This window comes from Wickerhamomyces ciferrii, contig 00070 (genome assembly GCF_000313485.1).
Source record: "Wickerhamomyces ciferrii WGS project CAIF00000000 data, strain NRRL Y-1031 F-60-10, contig 00070, whole genome shotgun sequence".
Classification (NCBI taxonomy): domain Eukaryota; kingdom Fungi; phylum Ascomycota; class Saccharomycetes; order Phaffomycetales; family Wickerhamomycetaceae; genus Hansenula; species Hansenula ciferrii.
The window spans coordinates 16,284-32,422 of record NW_011887670.1 but is presented as its reverse complement, the minus strand read 5'-3'; the positions used below and the strand labels follow the sequence as shown (position 1 = coordinate 32,422).

General features: G+C 28.6%; 3 protein-coding genes across 3 annotated transcripts; 1 reads left to right on the top strand and 2 right to left on the bottom strand.

Moving 5' to 3' along the window:
- Positions 1–474: 474 nt before the first annotated feature.
- ICL1 (isocitrate lyase 1) lies at positions 475–2,118 on the bottom strand (the record flags this gene model as incomplete). The annotated part of the gene is made up of 1 exon (XM_011276629.1): positions 475–2,118. The coding sequence occupies one exon, from the start codon at positions 2,116–2,118 to the stop codon at positions 475–477; it is 1,644 nt and encodes a 547-aa protein (XP_011274931.1).
- A 9,881-nt stretch (positions 2,119–11,999) lies between these two features.
- Positions 12,000–13,466, top strand: BN7_2714 (uncharacterized protein; the record flags this gene model as incomplete). Its single annotated transcript, XM_011276628.1, has 1 exon — positions 12,000–13,466. The coding sequence occupies one exon, from the start codon at positions 12,000–12,002 to the stop codon at positions 13,464–13,466; it is 1,467 nt and encodes a 488-aa protein (XP_011274930.1).
- A 1,021-nt stretch (positions 13,467–14,487) lies between these two features.
- On the bottom strand, positions 14,488–16,095 carry BN7_2713 (RNA-binding protein; the record flags this gene model as incomplete). The annotated part of the gene is made up of 1 exon (XM_011276627.1): positions 14,488–16,095. The coding sequence occupies one exon, from the start codon at positions 16,093–16,095 to the stop codon at positions 14,488–14,490; it is 1,608 nt and encodes a 535-aa protein (XP_011274929.1).
- Positions 16,096–16,139: the final 44 nt, after the last annotated feature.

The following is a 16,139-nucleotide window of genomic DNA, read 5'->3' as shown; positions in this document are numbered from 1 at the left end:
CGATATCTTTATTTTTTGCTGGTTTCGCTGGCGATTTTTCTTTTTTGTAGGCTTGAAGTCATGATTGATTGATTGATTGATCGGATGTGTGGTGTTCTGTTTATATCATGATGATCTTCTTGTTCTGTTGTTCTGTTGTTCTTTTCTCCATTTAGTTTTGAAAGTTTGAAGAATGTTTAAGGGATATTTATTGATATTTATATTGAACCAAATTTTCTGTCAAACTTCATAAAGTTTACTAAAGAAGCAATGATCAGAACTTGATTCAAACTCTATTCTTAATTAGGAGTATGATTTGCATTTAAGTTCATATGATTTACTCTGGAAGGTATAGAATAATACCTTATATGTTATTACTAGCTTTAATCATCACTACAAACATTTTCAATATAAATTAATCATAAATATTTAAACACATTGTAACCAGCAATGAGTAATATAAAAGTATATATATATAAAGGTTTCTAATCAAATTTAATGTTTATCTTTAAATTGATCTTCAGTAACACCAGCACCCATAGCAGCAGTTGAACTAATACCACCAGTAACAGTCTTTAATAAATTATCAATATATTCAGCACCAGACCATTTTTGATGTTTAACAACTTCAACACCAGTTTCAATTTCAGGTTTTTGAACATTTTGTCCATAAGCTCTCATACCAATTTTAGCATAATCTCTAGAGAAATTATCAACAGCTAATGCAGTTGTATGTAAACCTGCAAGAGTAATAAATTGCCAAATATAACCTAATTTTGCTAATTTTTTAATATAAGTTTCTTGATCTTCTGGACTCATAGCTTTATTCCAATTGAAAGATGGTGATAAATTATAAGCTAACCATTGATCTGGATATAATGATTTAACACCAGTTGCAAATTCAACAGCTTGTTCATAATCTGGTAATTTTGATTCCATCCAAATCATATCAGCATATGGAGCATATGAACGACCACGATTAACTGCACATTGAGTACCACCAATATAACGATAATAACCTTCACGAACTTTTGGTGCATCCCAATTGAAATAAATATCTTTACCTAAAATTTTCTTAGCCAAAACACGAGCTTCTTTATTGGAAGTTTGTGATAATGGATTAACTTTTGATGTAAATTGTTTAATTAATTCTTGTTTATTTGGATAAAATCCATCATTAATTTCATCAATAACAGCTTCATGGAATAATTTTAAACCAGCTTTTTTGGTCCATTCATCTTCAATAGCTTGTAATTCAGCACCATAAATACCTTTAGATTCAGCTTCATATTGTAATTGAGCTAAATCACCAACATCAGGATTAGTAGCACCAACAATAAAATAATGATCTCTATGATCAATAGTTGAAGTAATTAAAGTTGCAGCTTCAGAATCAGTTCTTGCAACAACAATTAAATCAGAACCCAAAATATCAGCAGAAGCTCTAATAGCAACTAAACGATTAATATGTTCTTGAATTGGGACTAAAACTTTACCAGCCATATGACCACATTTCTTGGTACCTGGAGCTTGATCTTCAATATGAATACCTGCAGCACCACGTTCAACAAATAATTTTGTTAATTTAATAATCGCAGTAATACCACCATGACCAGTATCAGCATCTGCAATAATTGGTCTTAAGAAATCAGTATAAGGTAATTTTGATCTTTCTTCAACAGATAAATTTAATCTTTCTTCACGTTGTTTTCTATCATGAAATAATTGAGCAAACCATAAATGTTCAACTTTATTTGGAACAGTATCATAAGGATAATCAGCTAAATCTGGTGATGGTTCATTTGAAGTTGAAGCAGTTGAAGATGATTGCCAACCTGAAACATAAATTGTATCTAAATATTTAGCCATTTGAGCAACATGAATTGGATCTAATGCACCAAAAGTGAATGAAGCAGTTTTATTAGCATCATGTTCTTCTAATAATTTATATAATTTTTTAGCTTGAACAGATGATGGATAATCAATTTTTAATGATGATCTTTTTGTTGCAATATCTTCAGGTTGATAAATTCTTTTTGTTTTGTTCCAACGAGGTTGTGACCACCATTTTTTAATTTCTTCAACTTCTTTTTTGAAGTCTTGATCTTCTTGTTGAATATTAATTTTTGAATAAGCCATCTTTATTGAATTGAATAAGTCAATATAATTGATGATGTATGATAAATTTGATATTAACAAACCCAGAAACAAAGTGGAATTGAATCAGTATTTATATATCAATCCATAAAATATATAAATCATGGTTTTATGGTATTTTATCCATTATGGTACCTTGATGATCGGATGCACGGGCCTTTACAGGTTATTTTCTTGTAATGATCAATGTCATATCTTTGTAAACTATGCTTTAAATTTTGTTGAAGTTGGTTTGACCCTTTGCCCGATATAATACTCGGTAAAGTGGGCGCAACTGAAATCATGAAATCATCAAAATCACTGAAATCAAAGGGAAACAGGTCAAAATGAACTAGCTTATTGATACAATGATAGTTCACTAAACCATCAATAGATAATCAACCCCATGATTTACTGTAATTGTATTGATCTTCTTTAAAATATTCTCATTTCACTGGTTTTTTTAATTTGTATATGACTTGAAATCGAAAAAATCGTCGACGGTATAAAAAATTTACCCCAGATTTCATAAGCAGAGGGTAATCACTTCCATATTTCCTTTTAAATTAAATAATTTAGACTTGTAATTGAATTAACCGACATCGCAATTGGTTATTGGTGGTATTTGATGGTATTTGGCTACTAAAATCTGGGGAAATGGGTTGCGGAAGATTCTTTTATGGAGTTTAGTGTGTATGGTAGTACGTACTACGTAGTATATGGTACGATGGAATACTTGTTTATAGTTATGTATGTGTCATAGCTGTGATACCTCAAGTCATGATTGATTATAAAAGATGTGATATCACTGGATACATGGACTCATAGAGTATTGATTGTAGTAGGATAGCTAGATAATAGTTATCCATGTTATCTTGTATATGACTAACTCGAGTGTTGTAATCAACCAAATAATCAAGAAAAGACGTGTATATTACTTCTATAATATGAGAATAGAGAACATAAATAGTTATCATAGACTAGTATTACTGAATAAGAATCATAATGAGTTAAGTTCATTGCTTTGAGTGATGGGTATTCAGTTAAGTGTATGACTAATCAATACCATTGTGTATTAGTAATCAGAATTTATTTTCGAATAAAAGATTTTCTTTAAACTACAAACTACAAACAGTTCATATATCAAAATTGTTTCAGTGATGAATCGTGTATTTTATTATGAAATAGTGTTTATTGATTTGAGCTGCTGCTTTTTTATTCCAAAATAGGGTACTTATATATTAAGCAATTTTTTGAAAATAATTTGATTCAGTCAGGAAATCTACTTTATAATCAAGATTTGAGGACGTCACATATAACTTTAGATCTCTTATCACATTTTTGAAGTTTGGTCTATGACAAAATATTGATTTATATAATTAGTTTCATCAAGTCATGAATGTTGATTTTTATCAAAACTACAATACTATGAACTATTATAAAAACCAATCAATACATAATACCTCATTAATTATACTAAATAAGTCTTATGTTTATATCAAAAACTATTTGAGTTGTTTGAATTAATGAATTAAGTTTTCAATTATATGTTATAATATTGTAGTACACAACCCGATTCTAAGCATCGATATTAAAGTGGTTCATCAGTACATCAGTACTATGAATTATCATATAATCGTGATTTAAAAGACTACAACGTTGAGTAATTTTGTTGGTCAAAATATGTGTATTATCTCAGAAGTAATGATTTCGAAATGAATTTTTGCAATCCATAAACAAGAAAGATCATACTCTGAGATATATATGTTGATTTAATTTGATTATGATATCTAATTCATTAATTAATAGTTCCAATTCAATAAAATGCTTTATAAGAAAGTAGATCAACCAAACCAACAAATTTAAACATGAACAGCTAATAGCTAAATTTGTAAATGATCGAGTACTTCTATACCCACTGTATTTGAAACACGATGCACTGGAGCAATAGATGGAACCTTCGTAGCTGAATTCATCAGCCAGAACAAAAGATAAATAATATTGGACACATTGTCATATGCATTTAATTAAATTAATCGAAGTTGTCCATTAAAATTTTTTTTTAACTTCAACAAAAATTCGCGAATTTTTGGACTATTATATAAAGCTCCCTAAATTTCTCCTTTCTTCATTTCTATTTTTCTTCTTGTTCTACTTTCATAAAGTTGGTAGACTTTTTGAATTCCTTTATATCATTGATTTTGTCTTGGATAAGACATGCTATGTCATGGTCAGGACGCATGGTTTTGAGTATGAATCGTATCAGCTTTCATTTAGTCTTTATAATTTCATTCCATTAACTAGTAATTCCATTATAAAATAATTATAGTTCTTATGATATTTTTTCAAAGAATTGATACTTTCACAAATGAGTGTATTATATTCATAGACAAAAACTCATTATATAACCTTACTATATATTTTAGTAGATCTTAAAGATCAGGCTAGATATTATGATTTATATACATGACTTTAACATTTTTTCTTGAATTTTATTAATATTTGTAGTTGATTTAGTTATTCAAACTGCCTGCATGTAATTTGTTATCCGGTGTATTGATATATGAGAGTATGTCGATTACTTTATATACACTTTAAAATGACCGTAACGTATAACTTACATCTCTACAATATGAACACCTCATGCAAAAAAAATATGTATTATCTCAAGAGTATTGATCTCGAAATGAACTTTATCAATCCATAAACAAAAAAATCATACTTTGACAATATAGTACAATCATATAGTTTTCAATATAATTTCTTATCCAACATATTCAAATTATAATACGTATCAATTCTCAACCCCTTAAAAAAGTTCATTTAATAGAAAGACATCATGAACTAGAATATTGATAACTAGAGCTTCAAAAAATGAGTTTTATAAATCACTCTTGCTGTCAATCGAGCAGAGTATTTGAAAAATTTCTGGTGAGAACAAAAGAACGAAACGCTGTGTATAACTCATAAATTGTGCAGTATTAAAGAGTTTAGAAGAATTGATCTTGGATTAAATTTTAGCTGGACATTTCGAAAGCTGCGCGAAATTTTTGAAATTTTTATATAAAGCTCCCTATATTAATCCCTGAATTAATTCCCTTTTCCCCCTTTCCAGCTTATGATTTCTAGAATTTCAACTTAATTAATCTAGTCTTATTAAATTCGGATAGTATATTGAAAGCTCTAGCTGCTTTTTTGATGATTTCAGTTATGGTAAACCTATTTGCTAGATTCTGTTTCAAAAGATTTATTTCACTTTTAGTATATTAGTGAACTTTTAGGTCAATTGTTATTATATATTTATGATCATACTCAATTGACATTTATGATCTTATACTATGATTGATTGTTATAATACAGACTCATTATAGATCTATAAGTACTTTAGTAGATCTTAAAGATCAGGCTAGATATTATGATATATACATGAATTGATTATTTTTCCATAAAGTTCATTGATTTGTAGCATTATATAGATCGACGACGGTATCTTATGATTATTATGATCTAATATTGTGTGATCAAGCTTGATTACTTTGGAATACGCTGTACTATAATAACTAAATGATATGCTGGCTGAGCTGACAAAGTTATATATATAACTTACAGATCTACAACGTAAACCAATTTGATTTGAATTAGATATATGCAAAAAATATATTGAATCTTTCAAAAGTATTGATTTCGACATGAACTTTTTCAATCCATAAACAAGAAATATCATACTTTGAAGATGTTAATTCAGTGTTCTTAATGCTGATATTATCTAGTATTTAAAGAAGAACAAGTGAACCTTTTCAAGTAAACATTTTTTCTAATTAACTAAATGAGATAATCAAAGTAGTTTCACTTTTAAATAATTCTGTAAAATAGGTATATAGTCAACATGAAAAACAACCAAGCTGATTCAGATGGAGGGAAACGAACTTGCTTCACAATATTTGAAGCTGTAGCATAAATGATGTAATAAAATAAATACCATTAAGATGGTTCTGGCGATTCACGATAAAAAATAACAAACCAAAGGCACGAATGATGTATATCAATGATATTTTATAATTCTGATAAAATAGATATCATAAAAGAAGAGTTCAAACTTAGATTAATTTTTCTAAATAAGGAGGTCAACAATCTTAATTGATATTCGCGATTTTTTGAAAATTGTATAAAAGCTAAGAAATTTTTTTGGTTCATAGTTTTTATCACTTGTTTTAATTTTATCCAATTCATATGGGCTTTTTACCTCGAATATCCATTTTATTGGTGTCGTCCAAACTTGCAATCACGACGTCAGGTTTCTATGAGCCCCTACTCTGGCATGAATTGGAATTGACACTGTATGATATTTATCTTTGAAAATTTTGCTGATGATTTGAGTATACTAACTGATAACTTAAGTTGAAAAGTTTCCTTGACATTCATGAGACGTCTACTGGACGTATCACTTGACCAATTGTCTGGATATGCACTTTACAATTATGTGATCCCAAGTTTCAATGCTAATCTTTTGATCCAAAACATATCACAATATCAAGATCAGATATTAAGATAAGGTATCAAATAGCTATAATATTCAAGATTCATTGACAAATTAGCATTCTAGTTAACTTCTAGAAACAAACTAGATATAATTTGATATATGAATCTTTTAATCTTTTCAGAATTGAAATGGATTGTAGTTCAACATAGCGACTGATTTTATAAGTAACTACAAGATTTAAATTGATCTTGATACAAGTCAGCAGTCAATGTCATAATTTACAAAGCGGAATAGATTTCACTTTCTTATTGAATCTGTTAGATAATTGAAATTGATAATTAATATTCATCATGTTTCTTGTTGTATCAGATCTAATAGCACCCCACGCGAAATTCATATAATATTACGAGATGCATAAAAGAACAGTTAAAGGTTTGATTCATGGTCATACTATGACTGACTTCTCTGACATTATACATATAGAGATGACTGAATATAATAGAGGTGTTATCACATAAGACTATATTATTCATTGATAAGTATTCATGTTATCTTGTATGATGAGTCAAATGTGCCAACTATTGAACACTGATTAAGAGAAGACGTGTGTGTTATTCGTATTCGAACATACTAAGCCAAATTGGTTAGTATAAACAAGAATTACTTAATATGAAAATTTTTCAATAGTAACATTGGTATAGAGAGAAGTTTATTGTTTAACATTCAATTAATATTATAATGACTAATCAATACTAGTGTGTATTAGTCACCAAGATCTGAAAATTGTACAACACATCAAATTTTTTGAAAAGCTCATGATTTTATTTACAAAATTGTCACTACATATGTTTGACAGCATCCTCAAATTGTTTTGATGATCATTAGCATTCTAATGAATAGTCTCCATGTATATTTATTTTCTGAGTTTGTTATCATATGTGCAATTATGGTTCATCCTTGAAAAATTGATTTATATTTAGTTTCATTGTTGAATGTTGATTTTAATCAAAGCTACAATACTATGAACTAATATAATAACAAATCAATACACACAACACCTCATGATATGTCAAATTAGTTTTGTGTTTATATAGCAAGAACTATTTGAAGTTTGAATCAATGTGTTACTTTTTCAATTATATGCTAAAATATTGTAGTATATAATCCAATTAGCACCGATATTAAAGTGATTCATTAGTACGTCTATGAATTATCATATACTCGTGATTTATAAAATGTCTACAATATATAGTACTTCTGTTGGTCAAAATATGTGTATTATCTCAGAAGTAATGATCTCGAAATGAACTTTTGCAATCCATAAACAAGAAAGATCAAACTCCGAGATATTATATGTTGATTGAATTTGAATATGATGATATCTAATTCATCAAATTGTACCAAATCAAAATAATGCTCTATAAGATATTATCATACTATATCAACCAAACTAACAAATTCAAACAAGAACAGCTAATAGCTAAATTGTAAATTCGAACAATTCTATTGCCACTGTATTTCAAACCCGACGTATAGGTGCCATAGACGGATCATTTGTACCCAGTTATACAATGAAATTAAAAATATCAATAGCATTGCGGACCTGTTATAATTGTAAAAAGTCAGAACATTTTTTCAAGCATTGTCATATGTCATATGTATTTGATCAAGTTAATCGACGTTGTCCATTAAATTTTTTTTAAACTTCAACAAAAATTCGCGAATTTTTGGACTATTATATAAACCTCCCTAAATTTCTCCTTTCTTCATTTTCTATTTTCCTTCTTGTTCTATAACAATAGGGTTGTTTGATATGTCATTTTGGTATGGATCCCCAATAATATAATTTAGTTTGCAGATAATGTCTAATATAAGTTTGGCTTCACGTTTTCTGACTGAATTTAAGAGTTATGGGTATCCAGGATAGTGTCTTCTTCATTGTATATTTTACCTGAATCTGGTTACAATTTCAATGGTGTGAAAATTTTATGATTAAATGATTATTGTTTAAAGATTTGATATTTTAACAGATTCATATCATTGCAATCCAGAAGCTCAATATGGATCTATGAATATTTTAGTAGATCTTGAAGATCAGGCTAGATATTATGATTTATATATATGAGCTTATCATTTTTTTAAAATGTTCATTGTCACATGTGGACGTTTTCATTGATACTTATTATATAGTTATTTTCTCCCTGTATGAACCAAATGTTTCTGTATATACATATTTATGCAAATAATTAAGTCGATTACTTTTTATACACTTCAGAATGATTTACATATCTACAATATGAACACCTCATGCAAAAAAATTTGTATTATCTCAAGAGTATTGATCTCGAAATGAACTTTTGCAATCCATGAACAAGAAGATCATACTTTGAGATATGGTTTAATTAGTTTTGTATAAATTGATATCATTTAACATTTAACGCATCCAATAATGACCGATCAGAATTTTTGGAACAACTCTAGTATTGGGTAGATGATCATCATGTTAAAACATCATCATATACCATAAAGTAAACACAAAACGTCATAAACAACTTGTGGAAATGTTTTTATTTGTAGAAGTCAAAATCATTATGGACCAATATCAATAATAGGATAATAGGAGCAGTTCATTTTTAAACTGATTTAATTCAAGTGGATATACCTAGCTAATTGATCCCTAAAATATCAAGCAGAAGAGGAATGGTAAACCTTTTTGGATTTATAACAGTATATTGATAAAATTTGTTTCTTCACCCTGGAACAAAGATTTATAATTTTTTTTTCAAGAACGCGAAACTTTTATAATTTTTATATAAACCTCCCTAAATTTCAATACTTTTTCCTTTCTCCATTAAAACTCGATAATTGATTATATTAGTTTCTTTCCTATGTTTTCTAGAAAAGCATGCATTAAGTTTAGGGTATTTGATATTTAAGTTTGGAAATGGTTCAATTAATATGAAGATATTGATGCTGCACTTTATGTGTCATCTATTAATGGTTCTTTGATATAATTAACCAATGAATTCCTGCTGATAGTTTTCGTGATTGTTCAAATTTAAAGAGTATTCATGGAAATTCACATATATTCACCATAAGTCTATAAGCACTTTAGTGGATCTTGATGATCAAACTAGATATTATGATTTATACATGAGTTTAACAGTTTTCAATGTCACATTGATTTTGTAGCTTTATTTAGTTTGGCGATGGTAGTTTATGAATATAATATCATGATATATAAAGTATCTATATATTATGAATCCCAAACTGTGTGAAGCTTGATTACTTTATATACGCGGTATAATAACTAAATAATATGCTAGCCACCAAAGCTATAATTTACAAATCTACAATGTTTGACTTGAAATCTGCAAAAATATATTAATTATTAATCTTTCAAAAGTAATGATTTCGAAATGAACTTTTCCAATCCATAAACAGAAAAATCATCATTTGCAAAGAGTTGTCAATTCACAATGTTTGAAAGACGTGTACCGTGTACCCTTTATTTGATATCTGAGCCTCTATAAACTTTTTTCAAATTCCAAATTCAAATGACTTGAAAGGTAATTTTAGTTTAACTCAATCAACAATATTTCTTAATTTCAATCATGGTTAAAAGTTATTGGTACCAAGTTCCAACAGTCAGACAAAAACATGATCATAAATCGGATCTCTGTATATAACAAACTAACATGAGTTCTTCATAGATTATAACAAAGCATTCTTAAATACCCCATTGGAAACAGAAGAATAAAAAATCGTCAAGTTTAAAGATGAAAACAATAAAACAACGATACGCTTTGGATCCAAACTCTTAATTTCCAAACAAGGAGGTCGTCAAAATTTCATCAAATAAATTTTACATAATTCGCGATTTTTGATTTTGAAAATTATATAAAAGCTAAGAAATCCCTTTTTTTTGGATTTTGGATTCAACTACTTTGATGTTTTAGCATCTATTCCAATGCTTTTGATGTGGTAACAATTAATGTTGTTTTAAATTGTTGTCTTAAATATGAGTAAGTATTAATCTTATATGATACTTAATATCTTTGAAATTTTGATGATATTGGATTGAAAATATACTAATTGATAAATAATTATAGTAGTAAGTTAAGGAGTGTTTTGTGATAAATAAATGGATATACCATGTATTGGTTGGTCTTTAAATTTCTACGCGGCCCATCTTCTATTCCATCTAATGTTTCAGTGGAAATTACTAAATTTAAAACATATCATGATATTAAGAATCAAAATGATGTATCAAAATCAGACATCAAAGATCAGATATCAAATTGATATAACATTAATGATTCATTGACAATTAAGTATTCTAGTTAGCTTAAAGAAGATATACTAGATATGATTTGATATATGAATCTTCTAATCTTTTCAGAATTGAAATTTATTGTAGTTTAACATAGCGACTATAGTTATTCATCTTAAAGACTACAAGTTTAGATTTATGTGATCTTCATGATATTATACAAGGACCAACTAGTTTAGTATATCCAAAGTATCAAAGAATGATCGATAATATGAAGAATTATATTTATCAATACCATTCCATTGAACCTGGTAACCAGATACTACTCAACATGATTAATGTCGTATCAGATCTAATAGTACCCCACGCGAAATCCACAATATTACGAGATACATCAAGAATAAGATCACCATTCCAATGGTTAGAATAAAACTGACACGATGAATTATCTTATGATACTAGGAGTGTGAGTAGATGCTGAATATATCATTGGTATCTTCTATCATTATATACTTTATTAATTAACATATATTATACTACAGTTAATCCTAGTTATCCGGGGTACTTTATGCCGATGAATATCTATTTCATCTCTTGGAACTTGGAAGTTGAGACTTGAGACATTGTTGAAGTAGATGAGAAAGCAGTTGACTGTATATACACAATTTTGGTTAGAGCATATACTATATTGAGTATGTATTAATCTCTGTGTATACGATAGTACGATAATTAAACAATGGGCTCTCTTTACTCGTTATGGAAAACAACGATTGTCGATGATCCATGCTTCACCGAACAAGTATAAATCAAGCACTTCAATTACATGAGTATCCACTTGTCAACCTTTATAATAATCACTAAATTGATCTCAATTGATCTCAATCCACTGTCTCTTATCTCTTTTGTTGTCTTTGTAATCTTCCCTTATAATTGCTATAATATTGTCTTTATTAGATTGGTGTTCAGGTGTCCTTTTTGTTTGTGATTAAAAACATCATCCCACCAGAAAATCAGCGGTAAATTGATTCAAACTCCAGCTATTAATCAGTTTAATGACCAGGTGTTAATTACTTTGAAAGAATTTATTAAGGGATATAGTGGAATTAGACAAGAGAGACGCTGTTTGGCAACATGAATGATGCTTTTTACACTGGTTCGGTTGGTTCTAGTTCAAATCAAATCCATGCGGTTAGTCCTAATGGATCTATGAATACTAGTCAGGATGAACAAATACAACAAAATCAACAACCACAAAGACCATTGAGTTCTGGTAGTGGTGGTAGTGGTAGTGGCTCTGGTGGACAGGGGATAACTCAGGCTATAAGAAATCATTTGGGATTCAATGATGATAAGAAATGGAAAGAATTTAGTAATAGAAGATTAGAATTAATTGATAAATTTAATCTGAGTTATAGAAAAGCTTCAGAACAAGATGATGCTATAAAACAAATTGCTAATTTATTAAGAACTGAATTTGGCTTCCCACAAGATACTCTGATGGATTTTGATAAATTAGTTCGTGCCGCTGTTCAATCTGTTCGAAGAAATAGGAAAAGATCTTCAAGATCAAGAATTCATAATGATCGTTTTATACTGAATGAAAAATTACAAGAACAACATGAATTACAACATCAAAATCATATTCAAAATACTATGGGGGTGAATACTCTGTTAGCTAATGCTACTGGATCTAATGCTTCAAATACAACAAATACAACAACTGATACAACTCCTTCAGACTCTCATCAAACATCCCCTAATCCAACAAATAATATTTTACAACTGCCTCCAATTAAATCAATACCACAAATAACAATATCTCCTTTTAATAAAAATAAATTATTACAATCAATACAAAAATCCAAGACTTGTGCATCAATATCAAATAATGATCCAGATTTACATATTGATAATTTAATTAATTTAGGAAATTCAATAATAAGTGCTTCAGCAGCTTTTGTATTGGAAAGATTTTTTCAAGATCTGTCAAATGATTCAATAAATTATCTTTATCAACAAATTACTTCCACAATTACAATTTCCAAGATTTTAAAATCTTTAGGTGTTACTACACAAGAATTAATTATACTTTCAGATTTCCAAACATCTCAATTACTGGCAAAATTATTAGGTGGTATAGTTAAAGATTTTGGATTTGATTCAACTTGTTATGATTTAGCAGAAATTTTCCATGAAGTTATACTGAATCAATATCCTTTAGTTGCAACTCAAGTTCAAAAAATTACAAATGAATCATTAGTTGCACCAACTTTAAGTGTTATACCAAAAGAAGCTGATAAAGAAGTAACAAAAAATGTTCAATTATCATATGGTGATAAAAATTTAAATTTTATCTTTAAACCAATAAGTACAGCACCACCAACTTTATTAGAAATTTTAGAAAATGGTAAAATTGCATTTAAAATTGAAAAAAATACATCATTATTATCATTAAAAAATTTTACAAATAATGAAATTATATCAAATGATGAAAAATTAGAAAAATTATTTAAACAAGATTCATCAAATGATTTAAAATTAATTATTGAAATTAAAGGTAATTCAAAAGATTTATTAGAGATTAATTCTCTGTTATGAATATCATGTCAATATCATGTCAAATTTTTATACATTACATACTTACAATTAAAGTGGTTTTTAATAGGAAACTTATAGAATATTATATAAAATATATTATAGAGAATCAAACGGTGTTTTTGATCAATTATTTCAATTTGGAAATGAATCATATGGTCATATGGTGTTTATTTTCATTACTTTTTTTTCATTTGCTTTTAGTTAGTTTTATTAATATTGATTTAAATTATAACGTTTTGACGATTGTATTGTTTCATGTACTATATATCAACACTGTAACAATATCTCTTTATCAATCACCAATTCTATTCTAAACAGATCTAAATTTTAATCGTAGTTTTGCTTGAATCTATACAAAATCCCGGATCTCAACAATTCCACGTGATGATAACCACCAATTACGAGGGACTCCAAGCATAACCTTACATAAAGAAGCATTTAATGGTCAAAAAACAGAGTATCAGCTCTACTATCTACTATCTACTATCTAGTTCATATAGTATAAAAATTAAGCATGTTATTAAAAATTAAAGAGGAATTATATATAATAATATAAGATGAAATGATATGATATGAAACTTATTAAAAAATTAAGACAACGTTTGTTATTGTTGTTGTAAGCTGTTTTGGATAAAAGATAAATGATAGCTTTTTTGTTTCTTTAGCTTTGATGATATATAATGATTTTGTACTTTTCTTGGAGGAGGATGACTGCTTCTTTTGACTCTTTTTGGAAAGATGAGATGATTGTGTTGGAGAGAAAATTGGTGTAGATGATGAAGGATGATCTTCTTGTTGAATGGTGTATAAAAATTAAGGAATTGTTATATGAATAAAAAGCTTGAAATGAGGATAAAAATGATGGATAAAAACACACATGCTAAGAACTATTAAATATAAAAGGAAAGAAAAATGAATGGATTTAAAAATAAATGACAAATTTGAAAAAGGGAAATTATGAAATGATATTGATAGAAAAAGGACTTGATTAAGACATTGGTATGGTTTAAAATATTGTTGATTACTTTAATGAATTCAAATTTAATGATTCAACAAGATTTCTTGCTTCAGTAGCAAATTCTCCATCATCAAAACTAATCTCTGCACTATGTTCTTCAGGTATGATATTTTCTTTATCCAATCCACCGGTAATACCACCACCAGATTGTTCATTAATATCAATCGCAGTCTTTCCTGGTGAAGCTAATCTTGAAGTTGAAGAAGAACTTAAAGGATTCTTAACCCTTGGAAATTTATCATACCTAACAGTTAATGGTCTACCTTGAAACATTGAACCATTACACATTTCAATAACTCTTAAAGCATCAAATTCATTTTCAAAAGTAGCAATACCAAAACCTTTTGAACCTGAATCATTTCTTGGAATTTCAACACGTATGATTGAATCACCAAATCTTCTAAGGAAATCTTTTAAATCTCTCCAATCGGATTCAAATGGGATATTACCTATGAATAATCTTGTTTTATCAGCTGGTAAATCATTAATATCTGTGATATCATGATAATTCAATTGTTTTAAATTGATTTGTCTTGATGGGATTTTTGGTGATTGAGATGATGTATTATAACTATATGAACTAAATGAAGCAGATTGAGATCTTGTATGATGCCCCACTGAACCATAAAAATTTTGTTGATTAGGATATAGCTGAGAATTTGTATAATATGGTGATGATATTGATAATGAAGGATGACGTGTTTTAGAAGAAGGTCTTGAAATTGGTGTATGAGGTGGGAATTGTAAATTGAAAGGTAATTGATGTTGTTGAGGTGGTGATAAATATGGATGTTGGAAAGGACCTGGTGGTGGTGGGATTTGTGGGATTTGTTGAGGAACATGTGGAATATGAGGTGCACTTGTTGGTGGTGGTAATGAATTTGCAGTTGGTGGGATTCCTGTTGGTGGGATTCCTGTTGGTGGTTGTGATGGGATTGTAGTACCTGGAGGTGGAGCTGGTAATGGAGGACCTTGATTTCCTGGATAAATTGGTATGAAATTATAATATGGAGGTGGTGAAAAAGTTGAATTTGAACTTTGTGGAGGTTGAGGTGGGATATTTTGAGGATACACAGATTGTTGATGTTGAGGTGGTGCTAAATATTGAGGAGGATAAGGAGGATAACCATGATATTGATTTGAAGGTAATTGTTGAATATTCGAATTAATTTTAGCAGTGATTTCATCAATATCTTCAATCCCCACAGTTAATATGAATCCATTCCATTCAAAATTGTTTAAATTGTTATAGATATCAATTGAAGCATCTTGTGAAGTTAATGAGACTAAAGCATTTGTAACAACAGTTTGCCATATTTGAATATGTAAAATTTCAGTATCTTGAACATAACTAATCAATAAAGATTTTAAATCTCTCCATTTGATCCAAGGTGGTAAATTATAGATATGAATTGAATATATTTTCTTGTGATCTTTATAGGTTTCATCTTGTTGGTATTGGGTTTGATCTTGATTTTCATCTTCATCTTCTTCATTTATTGTTGATGATTGAACATTTGAACCCACATTCTTTGAGTCTGTAGAATCACATCCATTGTCCTCATTGCCTGGATATAATTCTAGGATATAAGGTTCTGGATGGCAGCTCATTTGACCATATACCAGTTAATGATCCTTAATTTTGTGAAAATGTA